Consider the following 24,835-nt stretch of genomic DNA (forward strand, 5'->3'; position numbering starts at 1 on the left):
GGATTCGCCGCTGCTGCTGGATTCGCTGCTGCTGGATTAATCGCTGCTCAATTTATTGATTAGCTCCCACTTTGATAATAACGGTGATGGTGATTGTGGGGGGGAAAAGGGGGGGGGGGGGGGGTAGATGCTACAGAGGTAGTAGAAATGATGGAGATGAGTAGGCGTAGACGGCTTGATATTTTCTAAGTGCCTACTTGTAACCCTAACCCACAAAACCTTATGAATTTGCATAATTCTTAGTGAATCCGAGTCGGTAATACAAACTCTACAAACGGTTTTAAATAAGCCTTATTCGTAGCTAGTCCTGGCCGACGGTCACACTTATGCCCAAAACAGCCCAAATTTAGGCTTATTTGAGTCATAAGGTCTAAATAAGACTTTCCGTCTGCCTCTCAGCCTTATAGAAATACCCGTTCTGACTTTAATGAACCTAAGATTTGTCTCAAAATAACGCTTTTGCTCAGGTAAAGGCGTATATATGCCTTATTTGGGACGGAGTATTACCGTGCGATTTGGAGGTTTACGCCAAATAATGCTAAAACCACCCTTTTTGGCCCCAAAACGCTTATATAAGCCTTCTTCCCCAGCAAATCGTGATTTGAGACTTATTTCCTTACCAGTACCGGCGTGAAGGTATGATGGAACATGAAGTACGGTGGCTCGTAACTAGCAAAGTGCAATTAAAGGCGTGTTTGGCGGACACGGTAGTAAAAAAGTCTCGTTTAGAGAAAGCGATGTTAGCAAGTGGTAAACTGAGAAATGTGGTAACAGAGGGTCTAAACGGGTTTTGCTATCAGGCAAACTTGCCCATGTCGGGTCGGGGATGCAAAGTTACCTCCCACTAATCGTAAAGTATCCCTCCGTTCGACACATACCAAGGCACGGCATTACTACCATCGAAGTCCCCCAGTACACCTCCTCTACAGTATTCCCTGCTACAGTACGACCTTCTCGATGCCCTACAGCAGCGCGCTCTCTGGCTGTGCGACTCCACATTAATCATAGAATATCACTCGACGCACTCACCCACTGGACGCCCCTTATGAACTAACTACCTCTCAGAGTTCCGCCCAGTATACGCTATTACTGTATGTACAGCCAGTCATCAAAAGTGTTTGTGATTCGGATTTAATGTGACATGTCCGGCTCAAGTCAGGAATCAAAGTGCCCATTGAAATGTTCAAAACCTTAACACAGCAACAACGGTCAATGGTGGTCAAAGTCAATATTAGACATTCATGTTATTTTTATTCTCTGTCACTCACTAGATACAATTATGTATATAGATACATTTTAGTTGCTCAACTTGACCGTAAAATCGGGTAAGCCACACCACGCACTGACCAACGTTGATATGAATCACGAACACTTTTGATGAGTGGCTGTACGACCCTATCACCCTCTAGAGGCATCACGCCGCGGGCCCAAGACCAACACCGCACCAAACACCAAATCTATGCCTGACCTGGGTAGAAATTCGAAATTCCAGGACTTCCAAGAGGTTGCGATACACTATACTATGAGAAAACCTCGCCCTTGTTGATTACAGTCGCTTTTGGGAGCCGCATAGACCCCTGACGATTCGTGACACCCTTGCACGATTCGCGCCACTTTTTTTTTTTATTTTTTTTTTTTAAATCATCTGAGAATATGTAACTATCGCATAAAGTATCAACTGCATGTATGGCGTTATAGTGACTTGTACTTGTATGGTCCGACACCAAGACACTCCCCCCACAACAAAATAAAATAAAATAAAATAAAATAAAAAGACTTAATGTCAGACCGCCACAGAAGCTACATCTGGGCCCCACAACCGGAGGCAGTGTAATACCGGTAGAGCGAGGACCTCGGCCACTACATTTCGGCTAGGTTTGTACATACAGCGTGAGGTAAAATTATTGTAGAAGTATGGGAAGAGTCCTATTGGCTTGCCCAGCCATAGAAACCCTGTTTTTAGACCCCTGTTTCTACAATAATTTTCCCTCTTGCTGTATGTATGTACTCTATTCTGTGCCTGAAGATCATACGCAGGAACCGCCTTGGCGACGCATGCAGGGGTACTCTAGTGACCCATCACGTGAGGCGGGAGTGACGCCGTTGTGGTGTTAAGAGACTCCTACCAAGCAATTGATTCAGTACCTCCACACTAAAGGTGGAGGGCATGTATAGGAAAGCATGTATATCCTGGCTGAATGGTTTATTGACAGACGCGACTCCTACCCCACCACGCCCAAGAACGAATAAAGGCTACCTTCGGAGAGGAACAATCGTGACTGATTCAATACCTCCACGCCCAAGAACCAATAAAGGTTACCTCTGAAGTTTAGGCTAAGCGAGGCCGAGACTCCGTGGGCGCGAGACAATTGGGCTCTCCAGGGAAGGTGGGTGTGTGGTAGAGGAGAGGCTCTGCTGGTGAGGCTCTGCGGGTGTGTGTAGGGGAGCGTACCCTATCATAGCAAGCCTGAATACTGTCTTTATCTGTGGAGGTGGGCTGGCAGTTGTCGAGGTGCTAGGTCATCATCATCTAGCAGAGCCCCATCTTATCTTATCTCAACCTTACACGACAGTGGCCAACCTCCAGGAGAGCATCCAAGGACAGATATTAGCAACACCTTTCCTAGAACAGCTAGAACTGATAATTACATGTATTCCACTCTCCTGTATAAAAACTTATCCCTTATATTCATTAACTACTAAGTCTTGGATCTGATGGCTTCCCCGGCCAATCCTTGCGTGCACGTACTCTCCCAACTTTCAGCATCGACGGACGTCCGCAGCGACCCCGAGCCCAGAATCCCCACAAAGCCCAAATCCACCACCTTTAGACACCCAGGCTATCCCGATGGCCACGATGTCATGTTTAGTCTACAAGCCCTTGACCGTGTGATAGTTTCCAGCCAACCGCAATCCGATGAAGTACCTGTTTGGGGCATCCATCACCGGACCGCTGTCCAGGCTTGTTCAATTGTTGCCTGCAATGTGTCAGGTGTTTTGTCATCATGTAGGCTGGATGCCGATGTCCCGGCCCCTGCCACTGATATTCCACCTGACGCCGTCCTGACAGCCCCGCGTACTGGTTCTATCCCTCTACTTGGAGGGTGGGCAATCTTGCGTATCCCCTGTGTCCAGACTTTGAAAATTGGCGGTTCCCACATACCAATATTCCGCCGAAATGGCTTGTTATGGAGGTAGGTTGAATGATTTATGCTTCATCTGACACAGGCACGAGACTGATCCCCAAAGTAGTCGGATGAATTTGAGGGGAGTCCTCCTGCACCGTAAGAGTACTCTCGCGCCGTCAACGAGCTAGATCATTCATGCCGCATCTCGCGCTTTGTGGAAATAACACAAGTTGCTTATCTGGTCCCAAAAGACGAACGCGATTGGGTACGCACTCTTACACAAATGCATCTTCACCGCTAACATCTTCAAGTTTGACTGAAATGAAATGCACCTCTACAATCTCAACAGCACCCTCACAACCCCTTACAGGACATCTGATATCCGCAACTGTCTCCGTCTGAGACAAGACCTCCACACATTGTTTGACACGGGTGCCTTTGCGTTTGTCCCCAAGGAGGGTAAGATTGTTATCCACTTTCTGACAATGGGTCTCAACTACTGCAAGACATTTCACAACCGAGCTACAGAATCCCTCATGATGCATCCCGCGTTTATTTACGCCCGCTTCGCGTGGGCCATCCTTCCGCACGCCACGAGTTTTACATCGAAAAAGAGCACCAGGATAACGGTGTTTAATGAAGAAACTGAGAGGTGGGAGGTTACAACCGCTGGGGAAACCAAGAAACCAGTAGCGGCTATATCCAAACGGCGTAAGCATCAAGCCGGGGGGGCAGCTGGACAAGAGGTGGCAGATGCGGAATGCACAATTGACGCCTTGGACCAGCAACCAGCACGATCCAGGGTTGATACATTCCACAAGATAGGTACGTTTACTGCGGGCCATTTGCTGCAGTCGGCGCTGACGGATGTCTCTAGTTTCCTCTAACCCATCGTATGCATGGCATGCTCCCTACTGGCACCCAGAAACAGAACGATTCGACAAGTTACGGGAAAAGGCTCTCCAGGAACGTGAACCAGAATTACACCGCATGGAAAAGGAGAGACGGCGTGATCTATTGGGCCATGATGGAGCGCCGCTCCCGGATGAAGGGTGTTTCTCGTTCGATGATGATACCGAGGAGGAATTGGAATTTTACCGTGGGTAGCATTACAAGTGGTAGCGGAAAGAGTGAATTATGGAGAGAGGAGTGCAGCCTTCTGTATATACAAAGGAGTAGTTTCGTTCCTCTTCTTGAGCTGCTGTCAGAGCCGAAATAAACCAGCCGTAGTGCTAAAACAATGCCCGCCCTCGTAAAATTCTCATGCCGGGGGTCAAAATAACGCTTAATTTTCCAGCCGGAGTGCTAAAACCACATCCGCCTCTCATGTCGGAGTGCTAGAATATGCCCGCTCCCGTCTAAAAGAAACTTTATTTTGGTATGTAAAGTGAGAAGCGGACATATTTTAGCACCTTGACACGAGAAGCGGGCATGGTTTTAGCATTCCGGCTGGAAATCGATATTTTTTTACCCCCCGACATACAGTCGGGGTCCTTTCTCGACACTTGTCGGAAAGATATACAAGCTTCCAGACCCTACGGCAGCAGGCCGTCCCTATGGTATCATGCTGTCCGCAGGGGCTGAGCAAGAGACTACAGTACATGTATTTGGACCACATGTATGGAACAAAGAAAACACCACGCCCAACAAGGAGATTGTCGCGCACCCGCACTATGAACAAAGAAGTGTACGCTAGTGCGATGATGAAGTATGTATGTATTTCTGTCATGGACATGGATTGTGTGTACCGCGTTACCTGGCAAGAGACTCTAAGGAAGCCAGGGATATGCAATAATCTAACATTAGGCCCGCACTTGATCAACGCTAGATCATCATTATCCTGGGCTCGTACCTTTTGTAAGTAAAGGCTGCCGTACTCATCCACAATCTTCGGGCTATATCAAATAATCATAATTGAGCCAATCAAATATCATTACAGCGATTCACAGTCATTTGGCGAATACCCCCGTTTGGCGAACAGGGATTAAGGCCAATAAGAATCAAGATATCTTAGTCAAACTCGAGGGTTTACTGGTTGCTGGCTGGTTGCTACATACAAATTCGCCAAATGGGGGTATTCGCCAAATGCCTGTGAATCGCTGTACTTAATAATATAGACAGAAATATTCTAATAATTTGAGTTGTAGTTATGAGTATACAGATGTAATTATTTCCTAATAACGTATATCCCCATCAGCTCTCCATCTAAATAACAGTCCAACCCATGGAAACCCGATGACAAAAACCTCTTAATAAACCCAAAACGAATGAAACCTACAATACCATACTTTTAACCATTCTGTAAGCAAACTAGGATGCCGAGTGGCAAAAGGAATCATGGTCGGATAACTAGCCAGAGGTAATCCGCCGGTATTATTACCCATTTACGTTTTGATCACTCCCACTCGAGAAATGTTTCACATCCACCACAGCTATCTCTTCTTATCCCTCCACCGCCAGCTCCAGCGGTTCAACGGGTTTTGATTTCGCATGATGGAGTCATTTAGCATAATGCTTTTTTGTGTCGTCCCCCAGCGGAAGCCGAAGAGCAACCCGAGCATGTATCTCTCTATGCTAATTTCGAGTATCGCAATGTTTCTTGGATGGCTAATAGTCTTTGGAGTCGTCAATGGTAATGAAATCACCAACCTCGGGCTGCTTAAACAGGTATAAACAGTAATTATCTTTGAAAATTATTTCTAAGCCGGTCAGTATGTGACCCCACAGCTGATCTCCACCGCCTCACCACCCCCAGGGCAGAACACGCCCACGGCACTTCAATTATGCAGGACATCGTTCTCGATGCGATAAACCATCCCCTATTAGGGTCTCGGTCGAACGCACTTGGCCGGAATCATAATCAAGGCTCAAACCACCTCGTATTAATGAATTAAACAAAAAAAAAATTTAAACCACCTCGTGATCATTTCCGAGTGCCGAGTGATAAACTATGATTAACAGGCACGAAAACCAGCCGCCAAAAAGGTTGCGCGAAGCCCTTTGGGTGCCTCACAGATGATGACTGTAAGCTCACTGAGTGGCGTTGTGTATGCTAGACGTAACGCGGGCGCTGATTTAGTGGCAATTGCCGTCATTAGAGATCACTCGTCGTTATGTCTGGCAACGCGATCACGTGATAGACGTCTCCTTTTTTGTTTAATTCATTAATTGCATGTGATAGACGGTCTCCTTGTTTATGTATGATTGACGACCCATTTTGTGGGCTGATCTCGTTTGATCACCTAGTCTAAGATACCATTTAATACTAATATATATTTCCAGACCAGGCGGGCTCTTGATCGGTCCGTGTTCAACGCCAACCCCAAGCACACCGGGTCGGGGTACCCTAATATTGAATGAACCAACGCGGCTTCAACCAGAGCGTAATAGTGGAACTGCCTAACTGTCTAAAACACGATGCAGATGGTACTAAGCAGTCGTACTATAGGTTTTCCAACCAAGCTACCCGCTTATCTGCGACAAAAGGCTACCAAAAAAAAGGGGGGTCGTTGTCGTACCACGATCAATCGGGACAGAAGTAATACTTGCCTCCTAGATCTCTGGTTTCAGCTCGGAGGTATTAGTAGATACTTTTAAGTGTCTAAGACATGATCCACGTGGGAGTAGCCGTTGTGTTATAGGCTGTCCGACCAGATGGCCCGTGGTCATTGCAGAGAGAGATGAGCAAAAAAGGGGCCGTTTCTGTATCACCAACAATCGGGACACAAGGAGTAACCATTCCCAGACCCGTGGTCTTAGTCGGCCACTATATGTGGTAAAACTTCCGATTAGCTGACAACCATTCCCAGAATCCGGTTCTTGGGCTCACCAATCGCAGCAGCCACAAGCATCCACACAGCCCTTCCTACCCGGGTCCATGGGAGGTGTCTTAATGTGTCTAACACGCTCCTACCATCGAATTCCCCACATGAATTCCCGCTAAATCTCCCAAGGTATCTTCCGACTCAAGCATTCCTGTAGGCAAGCCCAAGTAAATAGTTACCCCGCAATCACTTTCAAAAAGAGTGATTAGTAGCAACTGGATTCGTCAGCGATCCCAGTTATTACTAACCAATCGGCTTCTTCCCAGTAGTCTTTTACTCATGGGTGGTGTGCGTCTAGAGTAGTGCACGTCCTTCGATGACTGCGAGGACTGGCAACGTGAGACAATCGAGATCTTGTCATATTATCGGGGTCCAAGCATTGTCTATTCTGGAAGCGAGTGCTGAGCTAGCATGAGAACTTCCCGACCCAAGATCTGGCGTCCTTCTCTCGTTTTCAGAAACATGGGGTGAGAGTGGGGTGATGGTGGGGAGACGTTGATTGTGATAGGTCGTTGGACAGCGTACCTTGAGCTTCCTTTCATTCGTCCATTCAGAATTTTCTTTCAGGTCATATGACTCGCACTAGGTGACCGGGGGACCGCCCATGCCAAATCCTATCTTATCAGGGCTCGAACGAACCAGCCAATGAGCGGACCCAATTAATTAATCTCTAACGGACCAGGTGCGCGACTGGCCATCCATGCACACAGTATTGCGAGATTCGCGAGCAGATTCCCAGCCCCAGGCCCTGATATATCCCAGACCCTGTTGCACCAGTACCAGCATCGAGTTTTGCGGGGTAAGTAGCAGTGACTTCATATGTACCTGTCCTATAGCACGGATATTATAGGAATTATTACCGCAGCTACCCGTGTTGATGTACCCTTGATCTTGGATCTAGCAATTCACAAGTGAAACGTCCCACACGAAATCAATAAACCAGATGAAATGTCCCCAATTAACACCCCGAGTGAGTATTTATGACGCCGGTCTTGGCTTTGCTCGCACACGCACACACACACCCAGACCCAGATCTCCAACTATCCATCCCAACAGCCAAACCAACGCTTCGTCATTCCCTGAAAACCTGGGTGCCTGGCAGCTGACGCGATGAAACGATGACGTGAAGCTGCATCCCCGCAATGATCATTGGTGATCACTCAAATACCCTGGATCATCTAGAGTACATGTAGCTAGTCGTCGATCAACCTTGCGCGATTGGGTATGGTGCTGCCAAGATGGCGGAACAACTCATCGGAAGAGCTGTCGGTAAAGTAGAGTAACGCGGGAAGGGAAATTCGCCGAACGCTAGCCTGTGCAGCTTAGAGCAGGTTTTCAGAGAGGACAAGATTGAGCATGAGAGGCTAAGAATTCGTCAGTCTCTGTTGCAATTGTAGTCATGCGTAGAAGGGGAGGAGTTCTGTGAGGGGGGATACCTGGGGGTGTCTGATGGTCCGCATCGGTTAGGGGATGATGTAGACGATGTAGACGATGTAGATGAAGTAGATGATGTACCTATGTAGTATACTCCTGTCGAGGGATAGTTCCCAGAGCTGCCCTGCATGCAAGATGTTGGCAGCACGGGTCAGTCAGAAGAGAGATCTGCACCGCCAAGCCCCACCACCCTCTGACCCCTGCTCCATGCCGCCAACCAAAAAAGCTGCAGCTCCCTCGGACACACACACACACGTGAGCTTTCCCCACAATTGATTGCTGTTCAGCCTCACCCCCACCATCCCCGCCATCGACATCATCACAATCTGCCCCCCAGCTTCACAAACACTTTGCATCATCAGAGGGGCAGCCAGTTTATCAGTGGGCAATTCCCCCCCCTCCTCAGCAACAGCTTGACAGGTATTTAGAATCGTTCTCTTGCTGTTGACTTTGTTCCCATTTACACTTGCACTTTCTTACATTCTATTAATCTTGCGCTTCCATACATTTTGTTGCTCTCGGCATTGCCCCTCCTCCCAAATACATCATTTCAGCCAGATATTCATCCTAATACTACTACATAGAAACCTATTGCAGCTATACTTTCATCCTAACGCTAATTCTCCATCACAGAACCCCCCCCTCATCACTACCTCTACTGAGACCCCATCATAGCTACACCCACCACACCCACCATGGCCCCTTCACCCCCCACCTCCATCTCCGACCTCCAAACCCTCATCCTCACCCACCCCCTCATCGACAACCACGCCCACAACCTCCTCCGCAGCACACACACCTCCGCCGCCCCCCTCGAATCCATCACCACCGAAGCCTCCGGCCCCGCCCTCCCCGACACCCTCCACACCCTCTCTCACCACCGCGCCGTCAAGCAGCTCTCCACCTGGCTCGGCTGCGACCCCACCTGGTCCGCCGTCAAGACCCACCGCGCAACCCTTGACGAAACCGAGTGGGCCAGAAAATGCTTTGCGGGCACCCAATGCATCCTCATGGACGACGGTCTCGACGAAGACAGCGTCGAGCCCTTCGCCTGGCACGACCAGTTCACTTCCAGCGGCACACGCAGAATCGTCCGCATCGAGAAAGTCGCCGAGACAATCCTGCAAAAGTACTGTGTCGAGCTGCCGGAGGACCTCAAGGAGATCTCGAGCGTGGGCCCAGAGATCTTCAACAAGTGGGCGACCGAGTTTGCCGCCGTCATGCGCGCGGCGCTGAATGATCCGAAGGTGGCGGGCTTCAAGTCGGTGGTGTGTTATCGCAGCGGGCTCGACATCAGCCCCGAGGAGACCCAGGCGGGGCCGCTGATGGATGCGTTTGCGGCGGTGCTGCGCAAGGCGAGGTGTGCGGCGGGGGCGGGCGGGTTTCGGATTAGGGAGAAGGTGTTTAATGACTTTTTAGTGAGGGAGATCTCGAGGAGCATTACGCAGCATGAGGAGAAGAAGCCGTTGCAATTCCATACGGGGCTGGGTGATAATGATATCAATCTGCTGAAGGCGAATCCTGCGTGAGTATTGCCCTCCTCCTCCGGGATATGTGCGTGTGCTGATGAGAGGTAGGCATCTACAAGCGCTTATAAAAGCGTATCCAGAGGTGCCGATGGTGCTGCTTCACTCTGCGTATCCGTACACCCAAGAGGCGGGCTACCTTGCGTCTGTCTACAAGAACGTCTACCTAGACTTTGGCGAAGTCTTTCCCATGATCTCACAAGACGGTCAGAAGACTGTAATCAAACAGCTCTTTGAACTAGCACCCACCAACAAGCTATTATGGAGCACTGACGGTCACTGGTTCCCCGAAACCTACGCTCTCGCAAACTCTCAGATGCGTGAAGTCCTGAGCGAGGTGCGCCCCCCACCATCGTTCACCACATCGCAGTTTCTGACCAAACAAAACAGGTACTAGTCAAGCGTGTAATAAAGGGGCAAATCACGCTCGAGCAGGCCGCCGACATCACCACCAAGCTCCTCTTCGACAACTCCAACGCCCTCTACAAGCTCAACCTCACCCCCACCGACCCCAGCAACAACCCACCCCTCGCCGGCGACTCCCCCGCCTACGCGCACCCCGAAGTCCACCTGCTCAACAAGTTCCTCTCCAAGCACCCCAAAGTGCGCTTCTTCCGTCTCGAATGGCTCGACTACACCTCGACCATGCGCCTGCGCGTCGTCTCCGTCAAGCAGATGAAAAAGATGGTCGAGAAGCGCTCCTTCCTCGAGATCACCTCGGCCTCGCTCTCCATACTGCAGGACGATAGCCCCACCGACGACTTCAAGCACTGCGGCCAGCTTATGGTCATCCCCGACTGGAGCAGCCTTCGCAGCTGCGAAGGCTACGCCCCCGGCCACGCCAGCGTCATGTGCTTCCTCCGCGACAAGCACCCCTCCCACCCCGACGGCCTCGAAGTCGACATCTGCCCTCGCACCGTCCTCGCCAAAGCCGCACGCCGCGCCAAGGACGACCACGGCGTCGACTTCCTCGTCGGCATCGAGACCGAAGTCGTCTTCCTGCACCGGGACCCTGACGGAACCCGCGACCTCGAACCCATCAGCGGCATCCACGCATGGAGCACCGGCCGCGCCCTGCAAAACGAGAGCATGACCATCCTCATGGAGTGCGTCGAGGCGCTCGAGGGCAGCGGCGTCGAGGTCCTCCTCTTCCACCCCGAGAGCGCCGACGGCCAGTACGAGATCGTCACGGGCCCGCTGCCCCCGCTAGCGAGCATCGACACGCTCTACCACACGCGCGAGACAATCGTGCACATCTGCGCAAAGTACAAGATCCGCGCGACATTCCATCCGAAGCCCTTCCAAACACGCGCGGGGACCGCTGCGCACGCACACATCTCGATCTCGCCGCCAACGCGCGAGAATGAGGAGCATTTCTTCGGGGGCTTGCTGGAGAGCTTGAGGGCGGTCGCGGCGTTCACAATGCCAAATAACGCGAGCTATGAGAGGCTGCTGGACACGTGCTGGGCGGGCGGGACGTGGGTCGCGTGGGGTGACCAGAATAAGGAGGTTCCGCTCAGGAGGTGCTCCAAGGAGGATGCACACTGGGAGATCAAGTGCATTGATGGAATTGCGAACTTGTATCTCACCATGGCTGCGGTCATCGGTGCGGGCTGTCTAGGACTCAAGGCGAAGACCAAACTCCCAGGTACGGGCGCAAAAGGTAATACAATCAATAACACTCTCCCTCCACAGAAAACGAGAAACTAACAAGCCATAGATGACCCTTCGAAGATGACCTCGCGCGAACGAAACGGGCTCGGCATCGTCAAGAAGCTTCCAAAAGACCTAGGCGAGGCGCTCGATGCGCTCAAGGAGCACAAGAAGCTAAAGGAGTGGGTTGGCGTCGACGCGATGGAGAAGTATCTCATTGTAAAGAAGGGCGAGAGGGCACTCATGGAGACGATCCCGGCGGAGGACAGGCGAGAGTGGATGTTGGAGAGGTACTAGTTTGTAACTTTGTTGCGAGTGCTAAGTGCTAAGCATTGATTGGTATGATGTGATGATACCTCGGGGTGGGGGGAGTTATGATGGGCACTTTCTTTGTACCTACAATTAAGTATATATGTGTAGGAGTGCCATGTTTATTTCATTTCATAGTGTACATGTCTATAATATTTACTCTAACGATATGAATGGATAATGTCATATGTACATGTGTTTAGTATGTTTAAATTCATTCGGGTACATAATTGGAAGCCAGACAGTTTCGGTATTATTAAATTATTTGATTATGAATTTGCAAGAAGTAATCATGATCAGGGCACGTTCTCCCGCGCTATCTGTGCTATCTAAAGTTTCTCCACACTTTGCATGGGCTACGAGCCAACACTCCACTCTGCTCCACTCTGCTCCACTACGCCACACCACGCCACATGCGACACGGGTCCTGACTGACTGACGCAAGATGAGCAACGCAGCCATCTCGCTGGGCCCTGCTTGGGCCCTGGCGCAGCTCAGGGGAGACGAGACGGGAGGAGTGGGGAATGCGGCTCTTCTTCGGCTACTGCCGCGACACATCCGTGGACCGTGGCTTACCGCAATGCTGGGACTAATTAAAGCAAAAGTCGCTTGGGTTAGTGCAACAATCTTCGACTTGCTTGGCTTCGATCACACACACAAGACTGAAGAAATCTTAGACTGATATGAGCCCAAACCAAAAGTTGTAACACTTTTATTTATTTCAAAGAGTCATCTGGTTCTCGTGTTGCGCATACCAACCATCTATTCGCACATTTCCCCCTGGTGTGGATGGTCGCGTGCAGCTAGGGTGGGTCGCCAGCTTGGCTGCGCGCACTCTTGGGACCCTGCGAAATCAATTTTTCACATCGATGATGCCCATGGCCATTCCCCCCCCCCCCCCCGTGTTTGAGTAGCTGGTGCATCATGTCATGTCGCCAACGAAATTACTGTGTTCATCTAAATTCTGATGAATCGTCTTACAATCCTGTGTCTGAAACGTTCACCCCCCCGGGCAGAGATATATTCCAGCGCCCAAGCGTAGCCTGATAGAGCTTGTCGGGGTCGATATTGCTTTTTGTTTCTATTTCTGTTGTTTTTCCTGTGATCTTATTAATGTCATTTCGTGGGGATCCCGGTGTTAGGATCTTTCACGAAAACAGGGCCCTCCTGCCGTGATAGGGATTGAGGGGGGGGGGGTAAGTATCGTTGCCCAAAGTAGCTTCCCGGAAGGTAAAGCTTGGAATATTGATGCTACGTAAGGTGATTACTTTTTCGGGTGTCAGGGTATGGACTGTGAAGTAAATATTGCAAGTTGCGTGTCCTCTTTGGATAGGATTCACGCGCGCAAGCAGCGGGGTGGGTTGGTGGATAACGTAGGCAGACAAGTTGAAACTGATCCTGCCGGCGCGGGATTTAGACCGATGTTGAGTTGACTGATGCAGTCCTTTGAAATGAACAGTGCGCAGTGTCAATGAGGGGAAAAGAAGGGGGGGGGGGGGGGACGCGATATGAACGAATATTGTGGCGACTAGGTCTCAGTCAGTGTTGAAAATCTCCGAGGACTTGTGAGTACTCGCCTTCGTAACCGGAGCCCCAAGTACATGCGTGCTTGAAATGTGCCGAAGACGGTTTACAATGTCTTCGCAGGCGACGACGGAATTAATTATAAGGGCCGGGCGCAACAGAAACAACGATATCGGTATGTCCGTAGGTAGGGAGTAGGTATGACCGTATGGCGGTAAAAAAAAAAAAAAAACCCTCCACAGCATGTGGGATAATTGTAAGTTAGGCATCCATTCACACAATGTATTTACCTACGCATGCCAAGATGATATGACAATAAGACAATGTTCGGCCTTTATCATCGACTTGGGGGGCAGTCTTTCAGTCAGCTACCCCGCTCGGATCAAGTGGCTTGTGTGAGGGGGAATCTGCCTGCAAGCTGTAGCCTAGAGATGGTGGTGGTTAGGCAATAGCGTTCTGGGCGACAATCAAGTGCCGGGTCCGGGGCGTATTTTGCGCCGACGGTGTATGTGTGCTTCAGTTAAGACAGAGATTTGTAGGCCTAGGTCGTGTCTATATCAAAGGGTTTTATTATCAGTATCATGTTGACGCGAATGTTTCAGTGCCACGATAGAAGGATTGTTTACAACTCCCAGCAGGTAACAAGTACCCGGAAATTCACACCCAATCTGCAATTGCCATTGGAGTAGAAGTCAGAAATACACCAAAACCTTGCAGCTACATCCCCGGGTACTTCAGGCCTGTCGCGAGTACATGTTAACCAGCAAGTAGACTTAGAATCTGGCGTGAGGAGTTTGGTTGTCAGATAGTTTCGTATTGACACATGCGTAGATCTAGAAGCTGGAAGGTGAGATGAATTATGGGACGGGATGGTAGACGACAGCTGATGTGCTGCTCTCTTACCGGCAGCACTGTGGACCAGGACCAAGCTGTCTCGCCAAACTTTGAAACAGAAATATCTCCGCTTATAATTTACCGATTCCCTGGGCGATCGACGATACTCGCGAAGGAAAAATTGGGCAAGGTAGGAAGGCCGGAGCGAGCGCGAGCGCAAACAAAAGTCTAGAAAGAGAGGAGATGAGAGAAAGGAAGGAGGAAGAAAGTGTGTCGGGGACACGGTGGTTCGATGATCTGTTCCCCTCACTCTAGACTACATGTATGATTTAGATTTAGCAATGAGAACGGAACCTGCCGCGCTATACGGTAGGTTACTCGGCCATTTAACCATGTTAAAGGTTCATAATATAGTAAGGCTTGAAATTTTAGTCTTGCATAGCCACTCTAGAGCGCTGAGAGGCGTCGAGATTGAGAGGGACGTGTAGAGTAATTGATTAGTAGCTGGCGGTGAGCCTGATACTCTAAAGCTGTGGACCTTACGCTCGGGTACATATGTAGATGCATCTACCTTGGAGGTCTTATGGACAAATGAGAAGACACCCTTCGCGCAGCGATTTTCAATTACAGTCGCACCTCGCTATGTCGTATCTCGATATCCCGGATCTCTCGCTGTCTCGTACGAATTGGCCTGCTACTTGTTTTCCACACCAAAACCTATTTGCTATCTCGTATTTTGGCACTTTTCGGATCGTATGGAAAATTGAGAACAGATACCCCCTGTCTCCATACAAATAATATTTGCTATCTCGGATTTTTAGGTCTTGGCAGCAGTTATAGCGGGGGTTGAGGGAGCAGCTATTCTAATAGAGGAGTGAGCTTAAGAAAGATTCACTGCTCTGTACATAGGCTCAGAGTACTAGGCTCAGAGGATCGCTCCATCTCTTATCTATAGGAGTTAAACCTCTCAATAACCTTTATATGAATTTCAGGATATTTTAACAACTGATACCTGTATCTATCTCTAATTAGGTACCTGTTCGAATTCCAGTTACTTAGATAGATTCAGCATGGAATTCCATTCAAAAATGATTTTTGATTCCATACCCCTGTCAGCTTGGGAATTATTATTCGCTGTCTCGTATATTTGCTATCTCGTACGGACTGAGCTCCTCGAACGCGCTAACGACATAGCGAGGTGCGACTGTACCGTGCTGCACTTATATTAATGTAAATACATACACAAAAACTTTCATAGATTACACCTTTTGTTAATATTTTACCCACGCCGCCACCGGTGCCTCACGTTCACAGGAAACGATGGGAGCTACGTATGTATGCGTATTTTCTTTTTTCTTCTTTTTTTCTCTTTGCAAGGCTGTCATACATGTAATTTGGGTTTATCGTATGAGTATCTAAGCAAGTATATGTACTCGTGGATTTTTGGCGTTTCCAGACTGGACTGGGTCTGCATACCACCAAAATATGGTTGTCAAGCACGATTTGTACAGTACGATGCCAGTCGTGAGGGTCACGCAACGCCGCGCGCGCAACCAGATTTCCACAACCTTTTCACGGCGGGTTGGTACACAAGATATTAAATGTCAAATCATTGTTATTTATCTAATATTTAACAACTATACAAAAATTCAGCTCTCCAAAGGATCAATTGTGGTTGCTGTGCTGGTACCCGTGATGGTTCGGGGGGCGTTGCGACGCCGCGCCTGACCCTCACGACTGGCATCGTACTGTACTTACTTACCGATTTTATCCTCAATTCTCTGTAAACACGTCCTCATGTTTCCGATTCGTCTTTGGGTTACGGCGACCGGGTTGGTAGACTAGACCCGAGAGCTCTGCATAGTACTGGGACAAACGTTTTGGTAATAACACAGTTCCTTTTACAGCCAAAGTCCCCCCGAGCACTCAACCTTTGTCCGTTGCCACGTAGGGAATTGTATGGGATTCACACACTTGCCAACTTACATGTTTTTAGAATCGTGGGAGCCGCCGAATCGATGCCAGCTTACTTTCTGTCTAGATCTTGCCAGCGTGAGGTGGAGATGTAGACTTCCTCCTGTTCTCCCAGAGAGTATATTCAATAGCTTGGCTACCTCTTTTTTTTCTTTCTTTTTTCTTTTTCGAGCTTGTGTCGGTTTACACCATACGTGACTATGGTATACCCGTATGTTATCGTATACTTAACAGGTAGTTCCTGCATATGGAACCACGCTTTTGATAGATCGATGAGAGCTCATCGTGTATATCTTGAGTTGTGGGACACACACCCTTGGCAACCCCTTACAATTGGATCGGTCGGCATCAGATCAGAGCTTTGAACAGGGCCTGGCAGCTTTGAGCAAGGCGTTGAAAACCTTGCCCACCAAGAAAAGTACTTGTACTTTGGAGTATATAGCTTACACCAGGCTGTGTCTTATATTGAATCTCCTTTCCCATCATATCTCTGCATAATTAAAACGTTTCGCCCACTACATGTACATGTCATATCGTTATTCCCCCTCGTTATACGATCACCCTGCAAAATCACCTACCTTCTTGAGATCCCTTTTCTTTTTTTTTTTGTTAAGAACTGCTGGTACTGTTTCTAACTACGAAAACCCTACATTACATTAATCCGAATCATATTGATCACTAGCCGTTAAACTAACGTCGATAACTTCCATATCTACCACGCATCTTCCAGTTTTCAATCCAAAATTTAGGTCGACAGTATGGACACCTCCATGAGCCAGGGTGGAATGTATGCTCCCCTGCGTGCGAATATAGAGAACTGGCTTTCCGACGACGACATTCCGTGGACTGGGGTAGTAGACGACCAGTGCGCCCCCTCTGGAATAAGAAGGCGAGTACGCGGCTTTCCCCTTATTTCTTTCTTTTCTTCACTATAATTACAAGCTCGGTGACAAGTAAACATATTGAGGGACATGTCTGATACGTATACATTTACACTAGTATCAATACCCCAGAGCCTCAACGTCCGCCTACGTCCACGAATAGGATCGATGCGCCAGTAACGAACGGAAAGTCTCGCGCCGCCAAACGTAAATTCGGACTGTGCGAGCGTGTCGACCGCATCGCCAATACGCTCGATCCTAATCTCAGCGACCATCATGATTACCACTCAACCGAAACTGTTCATGGTATTCCATCTAGCTCAGCATATATCGCCAAGCCTACATCGGAAGCTGGGGCCGCTGGGGGTTCAACGAATGCTCCAGACCGCGACCGGCGTACACAACAAGGCTCTGGTGCAAAAAAACGCGGTAAGGTGATCGCCACAAATAATCAAAAACGAACGAGAAAGATACCACCTCAAGGTGCCGGTGATGATGAGGAGGACGAAGAGAATGATCAGGGTTGGAGGGACCCGAGGGGGTATCCTTGTACTCATTATCTGGCCGTGGCCCATAAAAACGACAGCGACTTTCAGCCGGGTGGGGATTATCATGAATGTAGTTTGCAAGGCTCAAACAGAGTAGGGTATTCATCCCTCCAGGGTGTGATCGAGATAATGTCTGTGTACTTATATATCAAAACCGTTTTAGTCAACATATCTCGAGAAAACATGTTGTAACGTGTGGCTGCGGGGTGAAGCATAAGGATACTCAACCAGCGAAGTTGGAGCACGACCAGACATGTCCTAACGCTAACCCAGGCCCAGATCAACCCCAACCCAATGGGAAGACTGACAAACAGCCGCGCTGTCGGACTTGGGATGACTACTTTAAAATGGGCCTTGGCTCCGACCCGTCAATGTATCTATACGCAGATACCTGTAAGTCCTCTGGAGAGCGACCGATAGGTATCTTTCTAAAATTGAAATGCTGACGATGTTTGGAAAGATGTCAGATTTTGTAAAGCTATGCCTGCGATTACTAAGGCTTGGTCAAGCTTCGCGGAAAGGGATGAGGGAGTTGCAGAGTTGAGGCAACGATTTCTCGAGTCGCCCGAATTCAAGCAATTTATCGCAGAAAACGAGGTTATGAAGAAATTCAGCCCTAGTACGTATACATCTCTCTGCGCTATAATAGTTATATACGTGATACTTACATAAATTTAGAACATCCTCTTTATGATCATTGGGATTTCGGGGAAATTGTTTGGAGTATTTCATGGTTTCCTCGCCGCCCCAATACCCCCACCCCCACCCCCGCCCCTGCATCAACAGTATCTGTTGCGGCTCCTGACCCACCTGTTACGGCCTATCGTGATGCTGAGGCAGAACGTCCTCTGGTTCAGCCTAGCCTAGCCGACAATCCGCCCCCACTACCATCCATCCCGGAATATTCTCGGCCTGGAACGTCCTCAAGGAATAATGCCCCCGTTCCTTTTCCTCCTCCGGCAGCAGATAGAACCTGGAGCTCTCATCAGGTCTCGGACTCTCGCCAGACTTCAACCTCCAATCATGATTATTCGGTTGGCTGGCCTCACGCCCCACCGGGAATATCCAATGTGAATGGATTGTTATCACCTCCACCCCGCCTCGAAGAACCTCCACCATCTACCCGTGACCGTTATCGACACCAACAGAATCCCATGCCCGACCCTCATAATCAGACCAGCAACACCCGTACCTACCGTCAAAATTCGACCAATTTTGCCTCGCTAGACCAACGGGGTCAACGGGAGGCAAGTGAGACTAGCGGGGGCTGGCAGGACGACAGCCCAAATCAACCAGCCACGTCCTCCAGCAATTGTACAGGCTATCTTCCAATCCAACAGTTGCAAAAATTACATAACGGCAGGCTCACTCATCACTTTGAGCACACTCTCCCTTTGGAAAAGAATCATGAGGAGGTTCCTGACACCTCTCAGGCGTACATGGATATTAGAGGAGACTTGCTTAGGCAGGTGGGTACCTGGGTGAGCCAGAGCCAATATCCCGCAGGAGGGCAGCCCCCGACATCAAGCAATACACACCATAACGCTTTCCACGGAATCGATTCTCAGACCCACGAGTTTAATAGAAGTTTTGCCGGGCAATTTCCTCCCGGTGACGCGGATGCTCAGATGATAGACATCCAAGTTTTCACGGAAGAGTCGGTCCGCCTTTGGAATGAAATCAAACAGTTAGCCGGATATAGTTTTCCGGACTATAACCTTCGGTGAATACTCTTCAATCATCTACGGCAGACGCAAAAACATTGTAAAAATTACCCATATAAAATCCTCGAGTGCGCCGCTACAACTACGTGCAGCACCTGGACGGGGTTTGATGGATAGTGACGGAGGTGTTGAAAACCTGACAGAATCCTTAGTTGGATGGACATGCTGCGGCTACTTAAATGTACGGACAGCAATATAGGTCATTCACGCGAACAGAATTGTCCGCGGGGGAGGGGGGGGCGGGGGCGGGGCTGGTTGGAGGGAAGTGGTCAATCTCATGGCTTTCCTTTGTCGATTGGTTTACTACATTTCCTTGGTTGGATCGGTCTTTTGGATTGTTGAGAGGAGGGGGTTGAAGTCCCTAGGACTTACTATCATTGATTTTTATCATCTTTCGTCTTTGCTCATTTCTCTTCCTTTTGTTATCTCCTTAGTATTTTCATTTTAAACATTATTTACATTCTTTCTTTATCATCATCGCCACTCACTCGCCTTATACCACATTATATTACACTCGTACTACAATACAATATATTCCTTCCTTAACGAGATAGTATAGGGAAATACGGATCCCTGAAGCCTACCTGATAAAGTGCGACCAAGAAACTCATCAAACCTATCGCATGTTATCCCCGGCGTTGATATTTCTTGCAGCATAGAAGTAGCTAGAGGAGTAGAGCTGGTTGGGAAGAGCAGAGAATCACCCTTTAAAGACGAGAGTAGCATGAGAAATAAAATTAAGTTGGGTGCTTGATGTAAATCTAAGAATGTCTCGAGGTCGGCTAGGGAAAGGCGTTCTTATCAGTTGTTGGATTTGATGGATTCCGTGTGGCTTCTCAAAACTACCGACCATCAACAAGAAGCAATAATGTATTCCTCGATCTGCTGTACATGTGCCGCCGGGTGGGTAACCGAGAGAATAACACTATCTAAGACTAAGAGATTCTGGTCAGCGTACGTAGAGGGATATTGAATTAGTTATCTTCTATTAGTGTCATTTTATTCTGTGGGTTAGTTGGGCGTTGCATCCAACAGGCGTTGTTAATGTTTAGCATTCCTGTGCATACAGTCGTTTACCGTCACAGGCTGTTTCCTGAGTCTCCGGAAAACCCACTGGCAGAGGATTAATATTAATGCCGTGGAACCAAGATCCCCATCTCGCTAAACAGCCGGATGACGCCGTACGAGTGTTTAGCCATGGTGGGGAGCAGCTGCTGCACCAAGCTGATCCGGGTTGTTGCTAACACCACTTTCGGTCACACTCTCCATCTCTAGATCTCGCCGTGAAGCGCTTTGATCTGTATCAACCTCCTACAGGCCTAAAAGGGAGTGAGGTTCGCCTGGTCCGGTACAGTTTAAGTGTGACTTGCAGATTCGGGACCCCCCTAACTAGGCAGGTTTAGACGTTTACAGAGTCTGGTAGAATTATTGCGAAAGTCAGAACTAAAAGAGTGGGCTTCTTGGTCCGTGCTCACTGCAGAAATTCCTTTAAAGGCCAATAGGACTATCGGGTCACGGAAAACCCACTTTCGCAATAATTCTACCAGACTCTGTAGACTGTGGCCCAGTGACTGGGCCATATGGCTGTTAAGAATTGGCCTGGTGAGATTTGCATCCTCGATGCGGGAACGCTAAGGGTGGCAAACCGAATTCGCGAAACGTACCGTCTGACTTGCTGTGCTGCCTCCTCTTCCTCTTCTTTTTTTTTCTTTTTTGCTGGGATATCGATGCTTGGAGGGGGAAGATAAAACCTGTCAGCTTTTATTTTTGACGATAAATTCATCCCACATCGGAGCCGTGTAAGTTAAGGCCTAGGATAACTTGTATTCTTGAACGCCTATGGTATCCCGAGTTCCTGCACAACAAATTGTTTGGTCAAATCAAAATAAGAAGGGCGTGATCGAGTCTAAGCTTGCGACGACTATATGTACTTTAGATGGCCGGTGGTGATGTTGAGTAAAATAACGCGTAGCTAGACCCACATACTGCGCATGCCTGAATCATGGAGCAAAAATCATGAGTGGTTGAAATCGATGGATCGAATGAGATTGGTAAGACGTGGCATGGCAGGCCGCAGTGAGTGCATCTATTAAGATGGAGAAGATATTTGAATATATGGCGCTTAAGCTTTCCATCCAGCCGTGGGTGTGGGTGGCCAATCAACGTGTGGCGTCTATTCCATTGGTAATAAGAGTATGTGGAACGCATTTCAATATTATCCAATTATAGTGCATACCCGTAACTCGGTTTATACCGTTGGGTGAGCTAGTACATGTAGAGTAGGTACGGCGGCTCGTAACTACCAAAGTGCAATTAGCGAATTCGGGGTTTTGGCAACCAGCGCGACACCCCACGAACACGACCACCAACCACCAACCAACCACGAACACCACCACGAACACCACCACGAACACCACCACGAACACCATCAGTCACTTCACCTAACCTCTGGTAGGGAAGTTTATTGCACGCCTTCACTTAACCTCTGGTAAGGAAGTCCGTTGCCGCCAATTCCAGTACCTGTCCCCGCCAACTCCAGTACCTGTCCCAGCCAGCACCTGTTCCCGACCACTTAGCTTTACCTCTAGTAGGTGAGTTTTTATTGCATTGCAAGACTGCTGCCGGTGCTAATTTGACTACAGCAATGCCTAAGTTCACCAATCCCACCCTGATGCACACCAAAGCCGGCACCCTCAAGTCTCCTCCCTATCTTCAAGGGCAAAAGAAGGCCGACTGTGTCAAAAGCCACCGCCTGGCTGATATCATCACCAAACAGTTCACACCATTCCTTGCCAGGCAAGCTGCCACTCAATCTGGTGGTCAATCTAGTGGTCAAGCTGCCGGTCAATCTGCTGAACCCAAAAAAGCACAGAGTGATCGGGAGTTGGAAAGGGATATCAACAAGTGGATGTGTCTCTCTGAGGGTATGAAGGCTACTTGTGAGAAGGCCAAAGCCAACGGGGTCAAGTCTTTTAAGATTTTCAAGGGCAAGATTGGGAGTATCATTGAGGTGTTCTTTGATGTTGATATCTCTCAACCTTTGAATAAAGTTGGCACTCTTGTTAACAAGAGTTTGGAGGAGATCAATAAGACTGCTCTTACTTATGAGCAAGTTGAAGTTCCTGCAGTTCCCGGTGCCTTTTATCTTGCCCTTGATAAAAATTACACCCGCATGTTTGTCTACTTCAGTAAGGGTTTTGAGATGGTCTACGGGATTGAAATTGGGAACTGGGTTCTGGAGTCTACAACTTACAACATTGAGGAATATTCTGAACTCCAACCACCTGATATTCCCGGTGCCAAAGATATTAGGCATGCTGAGTACAAGAATTGGCTTCTTGCCAATCCTCATCTTTGTTGGGCTGATTGGTCACGGGCTGGTGTTTACCATTGGGGTATGTGGATGGAAAGAGGTCATAATGATGACGCTGTCATCACCAAGGATACTCTCAAAACATCTCAACACATGAATCCCGTTCTCCTCCGCCTCTTTACCTCACTAGGCAATCTTACCAGAGCCAAAAGAATTTTGCTTGGTGCGGTTGACAAAGATAATAGAGATCTTTGTATTAAAATGATTACGGCTTTGCCCAAGGAGGAGAAACAACAGTGGGCAACTGATGATCAGGAATGTTTCTCTTTGAGAGCATGTTTGATTAATCTGTTTACTGAACCTCATTATGATATTGGTGATTTAAAAGATGGATGGGCTGTGATGGCACCAATGGGTGAGTTCACGGGGGCTGATTTCTGTATCAGGGAAATGAATAGGAGGTTTGTTTGTAGGCCTGGTGGAATTGGTTTTATTAGGGGAACAAAGTTGGAACACTTTACTACTAACTGGTACGGTTTTAGACATTGTTTGGTTTCAACAATGCATGAAGCCGTCAAGAAGGAATTTCTTAAAAGATTTCCTGAAATTGTTTAGATTAGAATGACAATTAGTAGTTAGAGAAATAAAATGATTCTTTTAACTATTTACAAAAATGTTTAATCACTATCCTCATATAATCTCCTCCTCTTCTTTGGTTGCCGATTAGATTTTCTGGTCTCTTGTAGAGAATTCCCGTCAGGTAATATTGAAGGAATATCCTTACCAATTGGTGACGGAGAGGATTGTAAATCGGGAGAGCTAAGCACAGAATTTGACTTCTCAGGTAGATCAGGAGTCAAAGCCGTTGAATCTCTTTTTAATGTAGGCATAGAGAGCAATGGGGGATCACTGGTAAAATGTTCCTCTTCTGGGGAAGGTGCCTATAGGATAATTAATATGAATTGGCTGCAATTCTATAGAATTAAATAACATACCGGTTCTCCTACTCTCATATAAAGCTCCTTTTTGACAACCGCCGGTGAATCAAATCTGTCTCTTCTTGCCCGAACAGCAGTGAGAAACTCATGTGTTTCCTCCTTCTCTTTTTTGATCCTGATTGCCCGTTGTTCATCTAGATCTGTTTGGTATTTGACTACCAAAACAATTTTTGTAGACGGCCCTCCAGGGAAATCCATCAGAAAATCCCTAACGGTTATTGGCTTGCTCCTGACCTCCAACCTATGGGGTCCGTCTTTGGGGTGGAAATGTGTTGCCACAAGGACTTGATGTATATCTAATGACTCTGCGGTGATAGCATCCTGCCAATTAGGAGAGGAGCTCAAGAGACCGAAAGCAAAGTCAGAGTGGTCGGTGATGAGCTCATCTAAGTCCTCAAATACCTTTGATGATACACCTATATAATTGGTTAAAATAAATTAAATAAGATATTCCGACACTTGATTGTTTTACCTATGTTCTTATATGAACTCCATTTATCATCTAAAGAGCCAACGTATATCACTAACTTGCGGGAATCTCTAGCTGTTATTTTGAGAGCACTTTGTTTGCTGGCGGGGGCTGGTGATGTGAGGGCAGGCACTAAACCAAATGTTGAGTTCTGTTTTTTAGATTCTGTAGAAGTTTTACTAATTGAACCTTGACGGTAAAGTTCCACAATCTGACGGGCTGTTAACTGACCTGTTTTTACAATTCTCTCTGGTGAGTTTGTCGGGCTGGAAAGAAGAAGGATTGTTTCAATATTTTGTGAGGCTTTACCCTTCCCTTTATCTCTTCTATTTGGCCTGGATTCTGTTGGCGGTGCAGATGCTGAACCACCAGCTATGGTTTTTATTGGTTCCCTTTTTACCTTTGTTGAGTTACGGGAGCCTGGTAGGAGTAAATGTGGTGGTACACGTTCTCCACAACAACGGAAAACTTTGTCGGTAGTATGCGAATGGATAGTTTTTTCCCTTTCTGCGCAATATTCAACTGGCGACATTGTTAAACGATTGATGATGTTAAAATTGATATAAAATCAGAATATATTTTATTTGATATTGAAAATAAATACGGGATACAAGGTGGGGTTTGTCGGTTATGTTCGGCTTCTAAAATATATCCCTGTGAGTACAGAACACAATAGAATTTCAAAGAATTTCATAT

At 48.0% G+C, this 24,835-nt stretch overlaps 6 protein-coding genes across 6 annotated transcripts; 5 read left to right on the forward strand and 1 right to left on the reverse strand.

Moving 5' to 3' along the window:
* Positions 1 to 2,715: 2,715 nt before the first annotated feature.
* On the forward strand, positions 2,716 to 3,444 carry LAJ45_08972 (uncharacterized protein; the record flags this gene model as incomplete). Its single annotated transcript, XM_046118520.1, has 5 exons — positions 2,716 to 3,082; positions 3,136 to 3,194; positions 3,253 to 3,284; positions 3,380 to 3,393; positions 3,440 to 3,444. 5 exons carry the CDS (start codon positions 2,716 to 2,718, stop codon positions 3,442 to 3,444), a joined length of 477 nt encoding a protein of 158 aa, XP_045968197.1.
* A 10-nt stretch (positions 3,445 to 3,454) lies between these two features.
* LAJ45_08973 (uncharacterized protein) lies at positions 3,455 to 4,235 on the forward strand (the record flags this gene model as incomplete). Its single annotated transcript, XM_046118521.1, has 2 exons — positions 3,455 to 3,953; positions 4,006 to 4,235. 2 exons carry the CDS (start codon positions 3,455 to 3,457, stop codon positions 4,233 to 4,235), a joined length of 729 nt encoding a protein of 242 aa, XP_045968198.1.
* A 4,846-nt stretch (positions 4,236 to 9,081) lies between these two features.
* LAJ45_08974 (uncharacterized protein) lies at positions 9,082 to 11,862 on the forward strand (the record flags this gene model as incomplete). The annotated part of the gene is made up of 4 exons (XM_046118522.1): positions 9,082 to 9,911; positions 9,964 to 10,249; positions 10,303 to 11,575; positions 11,633 to 11,862. 4 exons carry the CDS (start codon positions 9,082 to 9,084, stop codon positions 11,860 to 11,862), a joined length of 2,619 nt encoding a protein of 872 aa, XP_045968199.1.
* Positions 11,863 to 16,964: 5,102 nt separating this feature from the next.
* LAJ45_08975 (uncharacterized protein) lies at positions 16,965 to 19,362 on the forward strand (the record flags this gene model as incomplete). Its single annotated transcript, XM_046118523.1, has 5 exons — positions 16,965 to 17,071; positions 17,206 to 17,733; positions 17,799 to 18,028; positions 18,096 to 18,254; positions 18,314 to 19,362. 5 exons carry the CDS (start codon positions 16,965 to 16,967, stop codon positions 19,360 to 19,362), a joined length of 2,073 nt encoding a protein of 690 aa, XP_045968200.1.
* A 2,091-nt stretch (positions 19,363 to 21,453) lies between these two features.
* On the forward strand, positions 21,454 to 23,287 carry LAJ45_08976 (uncharacterized protein; the record flags this gene model as incomplete). Its single annotated transcript, XM_046118524.1, has 4 exons — positions 21,454 to 21,543; positions 21,857 to 21,950; positions 22,002 to 23,133; positions 23,215 to 23,287. The coding sequence occupies 4 exons, from the start codon at positions 21,454 to 21,456 to the stop codon at positions 23,285 to 23,287; spliced, it is 1,389 nt and encodes a 462-aa protein (XP_045968201.1).
* Positions 23,288 to 23,362: 75 nt separating this feature from the next.
* Positions 23,363 to 24,671, reverse strand: LAJ45_08977 (uncharacterized protein; the record flags this gene model as incomplete). Its single annotated transcript, XM_046118525.1, has 5 exons — positions 23,363 to 23,382; positions 23,457 to 23,613; positions 23,668 to 24,086; positions 24,143 to 24,304; positions 24,371 to 24,671. 5 exons carry the CDS (start codon positions 24,669 to 24,671, stop codon positions 23,363 to 23,365), a joined length of 1,059 nt encoding a protein of 352 aa, XP_045968202.1.
* Positions 24,672 to 24,835: the final 164 nt, after the last annotated feature.

This window comes from Morchella importuna (genome assembly GCF_003444635.1).
Source record: "Morchella importuna strain M04M26 chromosome Unknown Morimp01GS033, whole genome shotgun sequence".
Classification (NCBI taxonomy): domain Eukaryota; kingdom Fungi; phylum Ascomycota; class Pezizomycetes; order Pezizales; family Morchellaceae; genus Morchella; species Morchella importuna.